Source organism: Aphelocoma coerulescens, unplaced genomic scaffold (genome assembly GCF_041296385.1).
Source record: "Aphelocoma coerulescens isolate FSJ_1873_10779 unplaced genomic scaffold, UR_Acoe_1.0 HiC_scaffold_150, whole genome shotgun sequence".
In the NCBI taxonomy this organism is placed as follows: Eukaryota; Metazoa; Chordata; class Aves; order Passeriformes; family Corvidae; genus Aphelocoma; species Aphelocoma coerulescens.
The window spans coordinates 331,233-347,102 of NW_027183500.1; the positions used below are offsets into that span (position 1 = coordinate 331,233).

Here is a 15,870-nt window from a genome sequence, read left to right on the forward strand (position 1 = left end):
GGCTCATCTTTCCCGATTTTTTCCTCTTTTTGTCCATTTTTATCTCATTTTTCCCTATTTTTGCCCCTTCCTGCCCCTTTTTGCCCATTTTCCCCGATTTTGCTCCTTTCTACCTCATTTTCCCTCATTTTGCCCCTTTCCGCCCATTTTTAGCTCGTTTCCCCCCAGATTTTCCCGACTTTTGGATCATTTTCCCTCATTTTTGCCCCTTTCCACCCATTTTTTCCGCTTTTCTCCCCATTTTTGCCCATTTCCCCCTCATTTCCCCCCGGTTTTATCCAATTTTCCCCTTTTCTCTCCGTTTTCCTCATTTCTCTCTGGATTTTCCCTTTTTTCCCACTTTTCGCCCTTTCCCCCCATTTTTCCCCAATTCTCGCTGATTTTTCCCAGCTTCTCCCAATTTTTCCTGGCTCTTTTCTTGGGTTTCTCCCCATTTTTCCCAATTTTCCCTGATTTTCCCCCTTTTTGCCCCTTTTCCCTGGTTTTTTCCCCCATTTTCCTCCAATTTTTCCCGATTTTTCTCAAATTTTCCTTCATTTCCCGGGATTTTTCTCGGATTTCTCGCCGATTTCCCCCATTTTCCCAATTTCCCCCCTTTTTACCCAAATTCTCCCCGTTTTTCCTCCATTTCCCCCCGATTTTCCTCATTTTTCCCCCATTTTTCCCCAATTTCTCCCAATTTTTCCCCATTTTTCTGCCCTGGGAGCAGCAAAACCCCTGGAATCGCGGGGGGAGGGGTTTATTGGGGTCAAGGGGTCACTCAAGGGGTCACAGGAGGGGTCAGTGGCCACTCAGGGGGTGTCAGTGGTCACTCAGAGGGGTCAGTGGTCACTCAGCGGTGTCAGTGGTCACTCAGCAGTGTCAGTGGTCACTCGGCGGTGTCAGGGCTCACAGACAGGAGGGGTCAGTGGTCACTCGGCGGTGTCAGGGCTCACAGGAGGGGTCAGTGGTCACTCGGCGGTGTCAGTGGTCACTCAGCAGTGTCAGTGGTCACTTGGCGGTGTCAGTGGTCACTCGGCGGTGTCAGGGCTCACAGACAGGACGGGTCAGTGGTCACTCGGCGGTGTCAGTGGTCACTCAGCGGTGTCAGTGGTCACTCAGCGGTGTCAGGGGTCACAGGAGGGGTCAGTGGTCACTCAGGGGGTGTCAGTGGTCACTCAGCGGTGTCAGTGGTCACTTGGCGGTGTCAGTGGTCACTCGGCGGTGTCAGGGCTCACAGACAGGAGGGGTCAGTGGTCACTCAGCGGTGTCAGTGGTCACTCAGCAGTGTCAGGGCTCACAGGAGGGGTCAGTGGTCACTCAGGGGGTGTCAGTGGTCACTTGGCGGTGTCAGTGGTCACTCGGCGGTGTCAGGGCTCACAGGAGGGGTCAGTGGTCACTCAGGGGGTGTCAGTGGTCACTCAGAGGTGTCAGTGGTCACTCGGCGGTGTCAGGGCTCACAGACAGGAGGGGTCAGTGGTCACTCGGCGGTGTCAGGGCTCACAGGAGGGGTCAGTGGTCACTCGGCGGTGTCAGTGGTCACTCAGCAGTGTCAGTGGTCACTCGGCGGTGTCAGTGGTCACTCGGTGGTGTCTGGGCTCACAGGAGGGGTCAGTGGTCACTCAGGGGGTGTCAGTGGTCACTCGGCGGTGTCAGTGGTCACTCAGCGGTGTCAGGGCTCACAGACAGGAGGGGTCAGTGGTCACTCAGCGGTGTCAGTGGTCACTCGGCGGTGTCAGGGCTCACAGGAGGGGTCAGTGGTCACTCAGGGGGTGTCAGTGGTCACAGGAGGTGTCAGTGGTCACTCAGCGGTGTCAGGGCTCACAGACAGGAGGGGTCAGTGGTCACTCAGCAGTGTCAGTGGTCACTCGGCGGTGTCAGTGGTCACTCAGTGGTGTCAGTGGTCACTCGGCGGTGTCAGTGGTCACTCGGTGGTGTCTGGGCTCACAGGAGGGGTCAGTGGTCACTCAGGGGGTGTCAGTGGTCACTTGGCGGTGTCAGTGGTCACTCGGCGGTGTCAGTGGTCACTCGGCGGTGTCAGTGGTCACTCGGCGGTGTCAGTGGTCACTCGGCGGTGTCAGGGCTCACAGGAGGGGTCAGTGGTCACTCAGCGGTGTCAGGGCTCACAGGAGGGGTCAGTGGTCACTCAGCGGTGTCAGTGGTCACTCGGCGGTGTCAGGGCTCACAGACAGGAGGGGTCAGTGGTCACTCAGCGGTGTCAGTGGTCACTCGGCAGTGTCAGGGCTCACAGACAGGAGGGGTCAGTGGTCACTCAGCGGTGTCAGTGGTCACTCAGCAGTGTCAGTGGTCACTCGGCGGTGTCAGTGGTCACTCGGCGGTGTCAGGGCTCACAGGAGGGGTCAGTGGTCACTCAGCGGTGTCAGTAGTCACTTGGCGGTGTCAGTGGTCACTCGGCGGTGTCAGGGCTCACAGGAGGGGTCAGTGGTCACTCAGGGGGTGTCAGTGGTCACTCGGCGGTGTCAGGGCTCACAGACAGGAGGGGTCAGTGGTCACTCGGCGGTGTCAGTGGTCACTCAGTGGTGTCAGTGGTCACTCGGCGGTGTCAGTGGTCACTCGGTGGTGTCTGGGCTCACAGGAGGGGTCAGTGGTCACTCAGGGGGTGTCAGTGGTCACTTGGCGGTGTCAGTGGTCACTCGGCGGTGTCAGTGGTCACTCGGCGGTGTCAGGGCTCACAGGAGGGGTCAGTGGTCACTCAGAGGTGTCAGTGGTCACTCGGCGGTGTCAGGGCTCACAGACAGGAGGGGTCAGTGGTCACTCAGAGGTGTCAGTGGTCACAGGAGGTGTCAGTGGTCACTCGGCGGTGTCAGGGCTCACAGACAGGAGGGGTCAGTGGTCACTCAGCGGTGTCAGTGGTCACTCGGCGGTGTCAGGGCTCACAGGAGGGGTCAGTGGTCACTCAGCGGTGTCAGTGGTCACTCAGCGGTGTCAGTGGTCACTTGGCGGTGTCAGGGCTCACAGACAGGACGGGTCAGTGGTCACTCAGCGGTGTCAGGGCTCACAGGAGGGGTCAGTGGTCACTCGGCGGTGTCAGTGGTCACTCGGCGGTGTCAGGGCTCACAGACAGGACGGGTCAGTGGTCACTCAGTGGTGTCAGGGCTCACAGGAGGGGTCAGTGGTCACTCAGCAGTGTCAGTGGTCACTCGGCGGTGTCAGTGGTCACTCGGCGGTGTCAGGGCTCACAGACAGGACGGGTCAGTGGCCACTCCGTCCTCCCCGATGACCTCTCGGATCCAGGCCAGCTCGGGCTGGACGCGGGCGTAGACCCCCGGCCGGCCGGGCTGACCACAGGGGTGCTCCCCCCAGGACACCACGGCCTGGAGCTGCCCCTGGCACACGAGGGGACCCCCGGAGTCACCCTGGGGACACAGAGGGGACACTGGGGATACTGGGGGGCACTGGGGGGACACAGAGGGGACACTGGGGATACTGGGGATACTGGGGGGACACAGAGGGGACACTGGGGGGCACTGGGGACACTGGGGGGACACTGGGGACATTGAGGGGACATTGGGGACACTGGGGGACACAGAGGGGACACTGGGGATACTGGGGGGACACAGAGGGGACACTGGGGGGCACTGGGGACACTGGGGGATACTGGGGGGAAACTGGGGGGACATTGGGGGGACACTGGGGGGCACTGGGGGGGACATCGGGGACATTGGGGGGACACTGGGGACACTGGGGATACTGGGGATACTGGGGGACACTGGGGGGACACAGAGGGGACACTGGGGGGCACTGGGGACACTGGGGACACTGGGGACATTGGGGACATTGGGGGACACTGGGGACACTGGGGGATACTGGGGGGAAACTGGGGGGACATTGGGGGGACATTGGGGGACACTGGGGGGACATTGGGGACATTGGGGGACACTGGGGACACAGAGGGGACACTGGGGGGGACATTGGGAGGACACTGGGGGGACATTGGGGGACACTGCGGGACAGAGAGGGGACACTGGGGGACAGTGGGGGGACAGTGGGGGGACACTGGGGGAAACTGGGGGGACACTGGGGGACACTGGGGGAAACTGGGGGGACACTGGGGGGACACTGGGGACACTGGGGGAACACTGGGGACACTGGGGGGGACATTGGGGGACACTGGGGGAAACTGGGGGGACATTGGGGGGACACTGGGGACACTGGGGGACACTGGGGGGCACTGGGGACACTGGGGGCATTGGGGAGATACTGGGGACATTGGGAGGACATTGGGGGACACTGGGGGGCACTGGGGGGGACATTGGGGACATTGGGGGGACACTGGGGACACTGGGGGATACTGGGGGGGACATTGGGGACATTGAGGGGACATAGAGGGGACACTGGGGGGGATATTGGGGGGGACATTGGGGGGGACATTGGGGACATTGGGGGGACACTGGGGGACATAGAGGGGACACTGGGGGGACACTGGGGACACTGGGGGACACAGAGGGGACACTGGGGGGGACATTGGGGGGACACTGGGGTGGACATTGGGGACACTGGGGACACTGGGGGACACTGGGGGGACAAAGGGGGCGATGGGGGAGGGGACACAGGGATTTGGGGACAGGGAGGTGGCACCTGGGAGGCGGGGGTGGCACCTGGGGACAAGGAGGTGGCACCTGGGGACAGGAAGTTGGCACCTGGGAGGCGGGGGTGGCACCTGGGGACAGGGAGGTGGCACCTGGGGACAGGGAGGTGGCACCTGGGGACACGGGGCCGGGGGTGGCACCTGGGATGGGGGGTGGGGACACGGGGACAAGGGAGGGGACGGGGCCAGGTGCCAGGTGCCAGGTGAGGGGACAGGTGAGGGGACAGGGAGGGGGGGGCAGCTGGGACAAGGTGAGGGGACACAGGGACAGTGGAAGGGGCATGGGGACAGGTGAGGAGACAGGTGGCACAGGGGACAGGTGGCACAGGGGACAGGTGAGGGGACAGGTGAGGGGACAGGTGGCACAGGGGACAGGTGGCACAGGGGACAGGTGAGGGGACAGGTGAGGGGACAGGTGGCACAGGGGACAGGTGGCACAGGGAACAGGTGGCACAAGGGACAGGTGAGGGGACAGGTGGCACAGGGGACAGGTGGCACATGGGACAGGTGGCACAGGGGACAGGTGGCACAAGGGACAGGTGAGGGGACAGGTGGCACAGGGGACAGGTGGCACAAGGGACAGGTGAGGGGACACAGGGACAATGGAAGGGACATGGGGACAGGTGAGGGGACAGGTGGCACATGGGACAGGTGGCACAGGGGACAGGTGGCACAGGGGACAGGTGAGGGGACACAGGGACAGTGGAAGGGACATGGGGACAGGTGAGGGGACAGGTGGCACAGGGGACAGGTGGCACATGGGACAGGTGAGGGGACAGGTGGCACAGGGGACAGGTGGCACAGGGGACAGGTGGCACAGGGGACAGGTGAAGGGACACAGGGACAGTGGAAGGGACATGGGGACAGGTGAGGGGACAGGTGGCACATGGGACAGGTGGCACAGGGGACAGGTGGCACAGGGGACAGGTGGCACAAGGGACAGGTGAGGGGACAGGTGGCACAGGGGACAGGTGGCACATGGGACAGGTGGCACAGGGGACAGGTGGCACAAGGGACAGGTGAGGGGACACAGGGACAATGGAAGGGACATGGGGACAGGTGAGGGGACAGGTGGCACATGGGACAGGTGGCACATGGGACAGGTGGCACAGGGGACAGGTGGCACAAGGGACAGGTGAGGGGACACAGGGACAGTGGAAGGGACATGGGGACAGGTGAGGGGACAGGTGGCACATGGGACAGGTGGCACAAGGGACAGGTGGCACAGGGGACAGGTGAGGGGACACCGGGACAATGGAAGGGGCATGGGGACAGGTGAGGGGACAGGTGGCACAGGGGACAGGTGGCACAGGGGACAGGTGAGGTGCCACAGGTGCCACAGGTGTGGGGACACAGGGGACAGGTCAGGTGCCACAGGTGCCACAGGTGAGGTCACAGGTGCCACAGGTAACACACATGCCACTGGTGACGGGACAGGTGAGGTGCCACAGGTGCCCCAGGTGAGGGGACAAATGACACAGGTGCCACAGGTGCCACAGGTGAGGGGACACAGGGGACAGGTGAGGTGCCACAGGTGCCACAGGTGCCACGGGTGCCACAGGTCACAGGTGAGGTGCCACAGGTGAGGGGACACAGGGGACAGGTCAGGTGCCACAGGTCAGGTGCCACAGGTGCCACAGGGGACAGGGGAGGGGACAAGTGCCACAGGTGCCACAGGTGCCACAGATGCCACAGATGCCACAGGGGACAGGTCAGGGGCCACAGGTCAGGTGACAGGTGGGAGGACACAGGTGAGGTGCCACAGGTGAGGTGCCACAGGTAAGGGGACAGGTCAGGTGCCACAGGTGCCACAGGTGAGGTGCCACAGGTGAGGTGCCACAGGTGAGGGGACAGGTCAGGTGCCACAGGGGACAGGTGCCACAGGTAACACAGGTAAGGGGACAGGTGAGGTGCCCCAGGTGAGGTGCCCCAGGGGACAGGTGAGGTGCCCCAGGTGAGGTGCCCCAGGTGCCCACCTGGCAGGAGTCCTTGCCGGCCTCGGCCGTGCCCGCGCACAGCATGTCCGGGGTCACCAGCGAGCCGTAGGCCTCACTGCAGGCGCTGTCCTCCAGCACGGTCACGTTCAGGCACTGGGGCACATCCGGGTACGACTCTGGGGACAGGGACACACCTGGGCACACCTGGGCACACCTGGGCACACCTGGGGGGCACCTGGGGGGCACCTGGGGGCAGCTGGGGGCAACTGGGGGGCAGCTGGGGGCAGCTGGGCACACCTGGGCACACCTGGGCACACCTGGGGGCAGCTGGACACACCTGGGGGCAACTGGGGGGCAACTGGGCACACCTGGGCACACCTGGGGGGCAGCTGGGGGCAGCTGGGCACACCTGGGACATACCTGGGCACACCTGGGGGGCAGCTGGGCACACCTGGGACACACCTGGGGACAGCATGCACAGGTGGCACTGGGACAGGGACACACCTGGGCACACCTGGGGGGCAGCTGGGGGCAACTGGGCACACCTGGGCACACCTGGGGGGCAACTGGGGGCAGCTGGGCACACCTGGGACACACCTGGGGACAGCATGCACAGGTGGCACTGGGACAGGGACACACCTGGGCACACCTGGGGGGCAGCTGGGGGCAACTGGGGGGCAGCTGGGGGCAGCTGGGCACACCTGGGCACACCTGGGGACAGTTGGGGGGCACCTGGGGGGCGCTTGGGGGGCAGCTGGGGACACCTGGGGGCACCTGGGGGGCAGCTGGGGACACCTGGGCACACCTGGCACAGGTGGCACTGGGACAGGGACATACCTGGGACATCCGGGGCCCTCCCAGTCCCTCCCAGTTTGTTCCAGTTCCTCCCATTCCCCTCCCAGTCGAAACCAGTCGCACCCAGTTCCCTCCCAGTCGCTCCGAATTCTCTTCGAGTCGCTTCCCAGTGGCTCCCAGTATAAAGAAGTTCCCTCCCAGTTCATCCCAGTCCCCTCCCAATCCCCTCCCAGTTCATCCCAGTCCTTCCCAGTATAAACCAGTTGCACCCAATGCCCCCCCAATCCCCTCCCAGTGCCCCCCAATCCCTTCCCAGTTTGTCCCAGTCCCTCCCAGTGCTCTCCCAGTCCCCCCCAATCCCTCCCAGTCCCTCCCAGCCCCTCCCAGTTTGTCCCAGTTCATCCCAGTGCCCCCCAATCCCCTCCCAGTCCCCCCCAGTCCCTCCCAGTCCCTTCCCAGTCCCTCCCAGTCCCTCTCAGTCCCCCCCAATCCCCTCCCAGTCCCCTCCCAGTCCCTCCCAGTCCCTCCCAATCCCCACCCAGTCCCCTCCCGATCCCTCCCAGTCCCTCCCAGTCCCCTCCCAGTTCCTCCCAGTCCCCTCCCAGTCCCCCCCAATCCCCTCCCAGTCCCTCCCAGTCCCTCCCAGTCCCCCCCAATCCCCTCCCAGTCCCTCCCAATCCCTCCCAGTCCCTCCCAATCCCTCCCAGTCCCTCCCAGTCCCCCCCAATCCCCTCCCAGTCCCTCCCAGTCTCTCCCAGTCCCTCCCAGTCTCTCCCAGTCCCCCCCAATCCCCTCCCAGTCCCTCCCAGTCCCTCCCAATCCCCTCCCAATCCCCTCCCAGTCCCTCCCAGTCCCTCCCAGTCCCCTCCCAATCCCTCCCAGTCGCCCCCAATCCCCTCCCAGTCCCTCCCAGTCCCCCCCAATCCCCTCCCAGTCCCTCCCAGTCCCTCCCAGTCCCTCCCAGTCCCTCCCAGTCCGTACCCTCGGGGCTGCTGGTGCTGCCCCAGCCCATGACGGTGCAGGTGGAGCCGGGGCTGGGCGGGGCCTCGGGGAGGGGGAGGGGCCTCACCTGCGGCCCGCAGGTGAACGGCGGCTCCACCCTGAGCAGCATCAGGTCGTGGGAGCGGCCGGAATCCCTCGAATTCCCGGAATTCCCCGGAGAATTCCCGGAATTCCCCAGAGAATTCCCGGAGGAATTCCCGGAATTCCCAAAGCTCCGGGAATCGGCGCCGCCGAACTCCGGGTGCACCACGAGCTCCACGGCGGCGGCGAACTGCTCGTAACCCCCGGGCTGGGCCAGGCTGAGCTCACCTGCGCGCACCTGCAGGTGGCTGCGAGGGCGGGAAAGGCGCTCCCAGTTCGGACCAGTTCAGACCAGTTCAAACCAGTAACGAAAAAAGTCCCCAAAATCCCAGTTATCCCAGTTATCCCAGTAATCCCAGTTAGGCCCCACACCTGAGCTCACCTGCGCGCACCTGCAGGTTGCTGCGAGGGCGGGAAAGGCGCTCCCAGTTCGGACCAGTTCAGACCAGTTCACACCAGTAACGAAAAAAGTCCCCAAAATCCCCAAAATCCCCAAAATCCCAGTTATCCCAGTTAGGCCCCACACCTGAGCTCACCTGCGCGCACCTGCAGGTTGCTGCAAGGGCGGGAAAGGCGCTCCCAGTTCAGACCAGTTCAGACCAGTTCACATCAGTAACGAAAAAAGTCCCCAAAATCCCCAAAATCCCCAAAATCCCCAAAATCCCAGTTATCCCAGTTATCCCAGTTAGGCCCCACACCTGAGCTCACCTGAAGGTGGCTGCGAGGGCGGGAAAGGGGCTCCCAGTTCGGACCAGTTCAGACCAGTTCAGACCAGTTCAGACCAGTTCAGACCAGTAACCTCCAGTTCAACCAGTGATCCCCAAAATCCCCAAAATCCCCCAAATCCCAGTTATCCCAGTTATCCCAGTAATCCCCCACACCTGAGCTCACCTGCGCGCACCAGCAGGTTGCTGCGAGGGCGGGAAAGGGGGTTCCCAGTTTAACCCAGTTCAGACCAGTTCAGACCAGTTCAGACCAGTTCAGACCAGTTCAAACCAGTAACGAAAAATGTCCCCAAAATCCCAGTTATCCCAGTAATCCCCCACACCTGAGCTCACCTGCGCGCACCTGCAGGTGGCTGTGAGGGCGGGAAAGGGGTTCCCAGTTCGAACCAGTTCAGACCAGTTCACACCAGTAACGGAAAAAGTCCCCAAAATCCCCAAAATCCCCAAAATCCCCAAAATCCCAGTTATCCCAGTTATCCCAGTTATCCCAGTTAGGCCCCACACCTGAGCTCACCTGAAGGTGGCTGCGAGGGCGGGAAAGGGGCTCCCAGTTCGGACCAGTTCAGACCAGTTCAGACCAGTTCAGACCAGTAACCTCCAGTTCAACCAGTGATCCCCAAAATCCCCAAAATCCCCAAAATCCCAGTTATCCCAGTAATCCCAGTAATCCCCCACACCTGAGCTCACCTGCGCGCACCTGCAGGTTGCTGCGAGGGCGGGAAAGGCGCTCCCAGTTCGAACCCGTTCAGACCAGTTCACACCAGTTCAGACCAGTTCAAAACAGTAACCAAAAAAGACCCCAAAATCCCCAAAATCCCCAAAATCCCAGTTATCCCAGTTAGGCCCCACACCTGAGCTCACCTGTGCGCACCTGCAGGTTGCTGCGAGGGCGGGAAAGAGGGTTCCCAGTTCGAACCAGTTCAGACCAGTTCAGACCAGTAACCTCCAGTTCAACCAGTGATCCCCAAAATCCCCAAAATCCCCAAAATCCCAGTAATCCCAGTTATCCCAGTTAGGCCCCACACCTGAGCTCACCTGCGCGCACCTGCAGGTTGCTGCAAGGGCGGGAAAGGGGTTCCCAGTTCAAACCAGTTCAGACCAGTTCAAACCAGTTCAAACCAGCTCAAACCAGTAATGAAAAAAGTCCCCAAAATCCCCCCAGTTATCCCAGTTAGGCCCCACACCTGAGCTCACCTGGATGTGACTGGAAGGGCAGGAAAGGGGTTCCCAGTTCAAACCAGTTCAGACCAGTTCAGACCAGTTCAGACCCAGTCCTCACGAATCCTCTTCCAATCGCTTCCCAATCCCCACCCAGTCCCTCCCAGTTCAGACCAGTAACTCCCAGTTTGTCCCAATCCCCTCCCAGTCCCCCCCAATCCCCTCCCAGTCCCTCCCAGTGGCTCCCAGTCGCTCCCAGTCGCTCCCAGTTGCTCCCAGTCCCTTCCAGTGGCTCCCAGTCGCTCCCAGTCGCCCCCCAGTCGCTCCCAATCCCCTCCCAGTCGCTCCCAGTCCCTCCCAGTGGCTCCCAGTCGCTCCCAGTCGCCCCCAGTCGCTCCCAGTCGCTCCCAGTCCCTCCCAGTGGCTCCCAGTCGCTCCCAGTCGCCCCCCAGTCGCTCCCAATCCCCTCCCAGTCCCTCCCAGTGGCTCCCAGTCGCTCCCAGTCGCCCCCCAGTCGCTCCCAATCCCCTCCCAGTCCCTCCCAGTGGCTCCCAGTCGCTCCCAATCCCCTCCCAGTCGCTCCCAATCCCCTCCCAGTCCCTTCCAGCCCCTCCCAGTCCCTCCCAGTCGCTCCCAATCCCCTCCCAGTGGCTCCCAATCCCCTCCCAGTCGCTCCCAATCCCCTCCCAGTGGCTCCCAATCCCCTCCCAGTCCCTCCCAGTCCCCTCCCAGTGGCTCCCAGTTTGTCCCAGTCTCACCTGGCCCAGCAGTGGGCCGCGCTCAGCACCCACTGGGGGCTCAGCAGGGCCCCCCCGCACACGAACTGGTCAAACTGGAACAGCCGCACCAGCCCCGCGTGCGCCTCACTGGGGCACTGGGAACCCCCCAAAATCCGCCCGGGATGGGCCTGGCCTGGGGGGGGGAGGGGGGTCAGCATTCCCAAAATTCCCGGAATTCCCAAAAATTCCCGGAATTCCCCCCCAAAAAACCCCGGAATTCCCCCAAAAAACCCCGGAATTCCCCCCAAAAAACCCCGGAATTGATGAAAATGATCAAAAATCGCCTCAAAATCCCCCCCCCCCCCAAATCCTCTCAAATCGCCCTAAAATCTCCCGGAATCGCCCCAAATCCACCGCAGGGTTCCCAAAAATTCCCCAAAATCCCGCCAAATCCCCCCCAAATCCCCCTAATTCACCCCAAATCCCCCTCCAAATCCCCCCAAATTCCCCCAAATCCCCCGAATTCCCCCCAAATTCACCTAAAAGCCCCCCAAATCCCCCCCAAATCTCCCCAAAACTCCCCAAATCCCCGCAAAATCCCCCTAATTCCCCTAAAATCCCCCCAAAATCCACCCAAAATCCCCTAAAATGCCCCCAAATCCTCCCAAATGTCCGCAAAACCCCCCTGAAATCCCCCCAAATTCTCCTAAATCCCCCCAAAATCCTCCCAAACGCCCAAATGCCCCCAAAATTCCCCCCAAATGCCCCCTAAATCCCCAAATTCCCCCAAAACCCTCCTAAATCCCCCCAAAATCCTCCACAATCCCCCCAAATCCCCCCAAATTCCCCCAAATGCCCCCCAAATCCCCCTAAATCCCCAAAAATCCCCCCAAATCCCCCTAAAATCCCCCCAAATCTCCCAAAGTGTCCCCAAAATCCCCCCCAAGTCCCCCAAATTCCCCCTAAAATCCTCCCTAATCCCCCCAAATCCCCCCGAATTCCCCCAAATGCCCCCAAAACCCACCCAAATCCCCAAAAAATCCCTCCAAATCCCCCCAAAATCCCCCCAAATCCCCCTAAAATCCCCCAAAATCTCCCAAAGTGTCCCCAAAATCCCCCCCAAGTCCCCCAAATTCCCCGCAAAATCATCCCTAATCCCCCCAAATCCCCCAAAATTTCCCCCAAATCCCCCTAAATCCCCAAAAATTCCCCCAAAATCCCCCCAAATCCCCCAAATTTCCCCCAAATCCCCCCAAAATTCCCCAAATCCCCCTGAAATACCCCCAAAAATCCCCCAAAGTCCCCCCAGTTTCCCATAAATCCCCCCAAAATCCCCCAAAATCTCCCCAAATTCCCCCAAAACCCTCTTAAATCCCCCAAAAATCCCCTAAATCCCCCCAAATCCCCCCTGAATTCCCCGAAAATCCCCCCAAATTCCCCCAAAATCCCCCCAAAATCCCCCCAAACCCCCCTAAAATCTCCCCATATCCCCCCAAGTCTCCCCAAAATCCCCCCAAATCTCCCCAAAATCCCCCAAATTTTCCGCAAAATCCCTCAAAAAATCCCCCCCAAATCCCCCAAGTTTTCCCCCTCAACCCCCAAAATCCCCCAAATTCTCCCCAAAATCCCCCCAATTTGGGGGTCCCCCCTCACCGGGGGGCTGCAGCTGCAGGAGGAGGAGGAGGAGGAGGCCGAGGGGCGCCATGGTGGGGGAGGGGCGTGGGGGGCGCCGCGCGCCCCCAATTATCAAAGGGCGGCCTCGTTAATCATTAATTAATTAATGAAGCGGCCCCTCCCCCCACCCCGGGCGGTGCCGCCGCAGCTGGGGGCCTTCCCACCCCTCCCCCACCCCGGGAAAAGGCGGGGGGAGGGGGAATTTGGGGGGGATTGGGGGGATTTGGGGGGGATTTGGGGGGAATTAGGGGGATTTGGGGGATTTTGGGGGGATTTGGGGGGAATTTGGGGAAAATTTGGGGAATTTGGGGGGGATTTGGGGGAAATTTGGGGAATCTGGGGGGGATTTGGGGGATTTTGGGGGGATTTGGGGGGAATTTGGGGAATTTGGGGGGGATTTGGGGGATATTGGGGGGATTTTGGGGGGCTTTGGGGGGAATTTGGGGGAAATTTGGGGAATTTGGGGGGGATTTGGGGGAAATTTGGGGAATCTGGGGGGGATTTGGGGGATTTTGGGGGGATTTGGGGGGAATTTGGGGGGGATTTGGGGGATATTGGGGGGATTTGGGGGGAATTTGGGGGGGACTTGGGGGGATTTTGGGGAATTTTGGGGAATTTTAGGGAATTTTAGGGGAATTTTAGGGGAATTTTGGGGGCATTTGGGGGGGATTTGGGGGATTTTCAGGGAAATTTGGGGAGAATTAGGGGAATTTGGGGGGATTGGGGGAACATTCTAGGGGAATTTGGGGGGATTTGGGGGAATTTGGGGGGATTTGGGGGATTTGGGGGGATTTTGGGGCATTTGGGGGCATTTTAGGGAAATTTGGGGGATTTGGGGGGATTTTGGGGGGATTTGGGGTGAATTAGAGGGATTTGGGGGTATTTGGGGGAATTTTGGAGGGATTTTGGGGGAATTTGGAGGGATTTTGGGGGAATTTTAGGGGAATTTGGGGGATTTGGGGGTGTTGGGGGAATTTTGGGGGAATTTGAGGGCATTTGGGGCATTTTAGGGGAATTTTGGGGGATTTTGAGGGATTTTTGGGGGGATTTGGGGGGATGGGGGATTTTGGGGGATTTTTGGGGCTTTTAGGGGAATTTGGGGGGGGATTTTGGGAAATTTGGGGGGTATTTTGGGGGAATTTTAGGGGAATTTGGGGGGAATTTGGGGAGATGGGGGAGATTTGGGGGATTTGGGGAGCTTTTGGGGGTTTTTAGGGGTATTTAGGGGGATTTGGGGAAATTTTGGGGCATTTGGGGGAATTTTGGGGGAATTTGGGGGGCATTTTGAGGGATTTTAGGAGGATTTGGGGGATTTTGAAGGGGAATCGGGGGGATTTCGGGGGATTTGGGGGAACTTTTGGGATTTTGAGGGGATTTGGGGAGATTTTGGGGGCTTTTAGGGGAATTTGGGGGGGTTTGGGGAAATTCGGGGGGATTTGGGGTGAATTAGAGGGATTTTGGGGTGAATTTGGAGGGATTTTGGGGGAATTTTAGGGGGATTTGGGGAGATTTTGGGGGGATTTTGGGAAATTCGGGGGGATTTGGGGGGATTTTGAGGGATTTAGGGGAAATTTTGGGGGGAATTTTGGGGGTATTTGGCGGGATTTGGGAGGAATTTTTGGCAATTTGGGGCAATTTCGGGGGAAATTGGGAGGGATTTGCGGGATTTCAGCAGATTTAGGGGATTTGGGGGTATTTTGGGTGGATTTTGGGGGGCTCCCAACAATGACCCTTCATGGCCTTGACCATCTCCATTGGTCTGCTTGACCATCAATGGTTGGGTGACCATCATGGCCTTGACCATCTCCATCGGTCTGGTTGACCACTGGTTGAGTGACCATCATGTTCTTGACCATCTCCATTACTCTGGTTGACCATTTGTTGGGTGACCACCATGGCCTTGACCATCTCCATCGGTCTGCTTGACCATCAATGGCTGAGTGACCATCATGACCTTGGCCATCTCCATTGGTCTGCTTGACCATCAATGGCTGAGTGACCATCATGACCTTGGCCATCTCCATTGGTCTGGTTGACCATTGCTTGAGTGACCATCATGTTCTTGACCATTGGTCTGTTTGACCATCAATGGCTGAGTGACCATCATGGACTCAACCATCTCCACTGGGTTGGTTGACCAACCATCAATGGTTGGGTGACCATTGTGGCCTTGACCATCTCCATTGGTCTGCTTGACCATCAATAGTTGAGTGACCATTGTGGCCTTGACCATCTCCATTGGTCTGCTTGACCATCAATGGTTGAGTGACCATCATGACCTTGACCACCACCAGTTGCTTGACCATTTGTTGGGTGACCATCATGACCTTGACCGTCTCCATTGGTCTGCTTGACCATCAATGGCTGAGTGACCATCATGGCCTTGACCATCTCCATCGGTCTGCTTGACCATCAATGGTTGAGTGACCATCATGGCCTTGACCATCTCCATTGGTCTGCCTGACCATTGGTTGAGTGACCATCATGGCCTTGGCCATCTCCATTACTCTGGTTGACCATTTGTTGGGTGACCACCATGGCCTTGACCATCTCCATTGGTCTGCTTGACCATCAATGGCTGAGTGACCATCATGACCTTGGCCATCTCCATTGGTCTGGTTGACCATTGCTTGAGTGACCATCATGTTCTTGACCATTGGTCTGTTTGACCATCAATGGTTGAGTGACCATCATGGCCTCGACCATCTCCACTGGGTTGGTTGACCAACCATCAATGGTTGGGTGACCATTGTGGCCTTGACCATCTCCATTGGTCTGCTTGACCATCAATGGTTGAGTGACCATCATGACCTTGACCATCTCCATTGGTCTGCTTGACCATCAATGGTTGAGTGACCATCATGACCTTGACCATCTCCATTGGGTTGGTTGACCAACCATCAATGGCTGAGTGACCATCATGGCCTTGACCACCTCCATTGGTCTGCCTGACCACCACCACTTGCTTGACCACCAATGATTGGATGACCCTCATGACCTTGACCACCACCATCGCTCTCCTTGACCCTTGCCTTGACCACCATTACTTGGATGACCCTCCCCACCTCGACCACCTCCCTCCATCTCCTTGACCACCCCCGCTTGGTCAACCTCCCCTTGACCCCTCCCATGATGACATCGGGACACCCCCCAAAATTTCGGGACGGAGCCACACACGAAGACCTCCAACT

General features: G+C 59.8%; 1 protein-coding gene across 1 annotated transcript; it reads right to left on the bottom strand.

Moving 5' to 3' along the window:
* Positions 1-3,176: 3,176 nt before the first annotated feature.
* Positions 3,177-12,710, bottom strand: LOC138100883 (trypsin-like). The gene is made up of 6 exons (XM_068998712.1): positions 12,683-12,710; positions 11,045-11,231; positions 8,541-8,651; positions 8,302-8,456; positions 6,565-6,701; positions 3,177-3,356 (listed from the first exon to the last, which is right to left on the bottom strand). Exons 1-6 carry the CDS (start codon positions 12,708-12,710, stop codon positions 3,177-3,179), a joined length of 798 nt encoding a protein of 265 aa, XP_068854813.1.
* Positions 12,711-15,870: the final 3,160 nt, after the last annotated feature.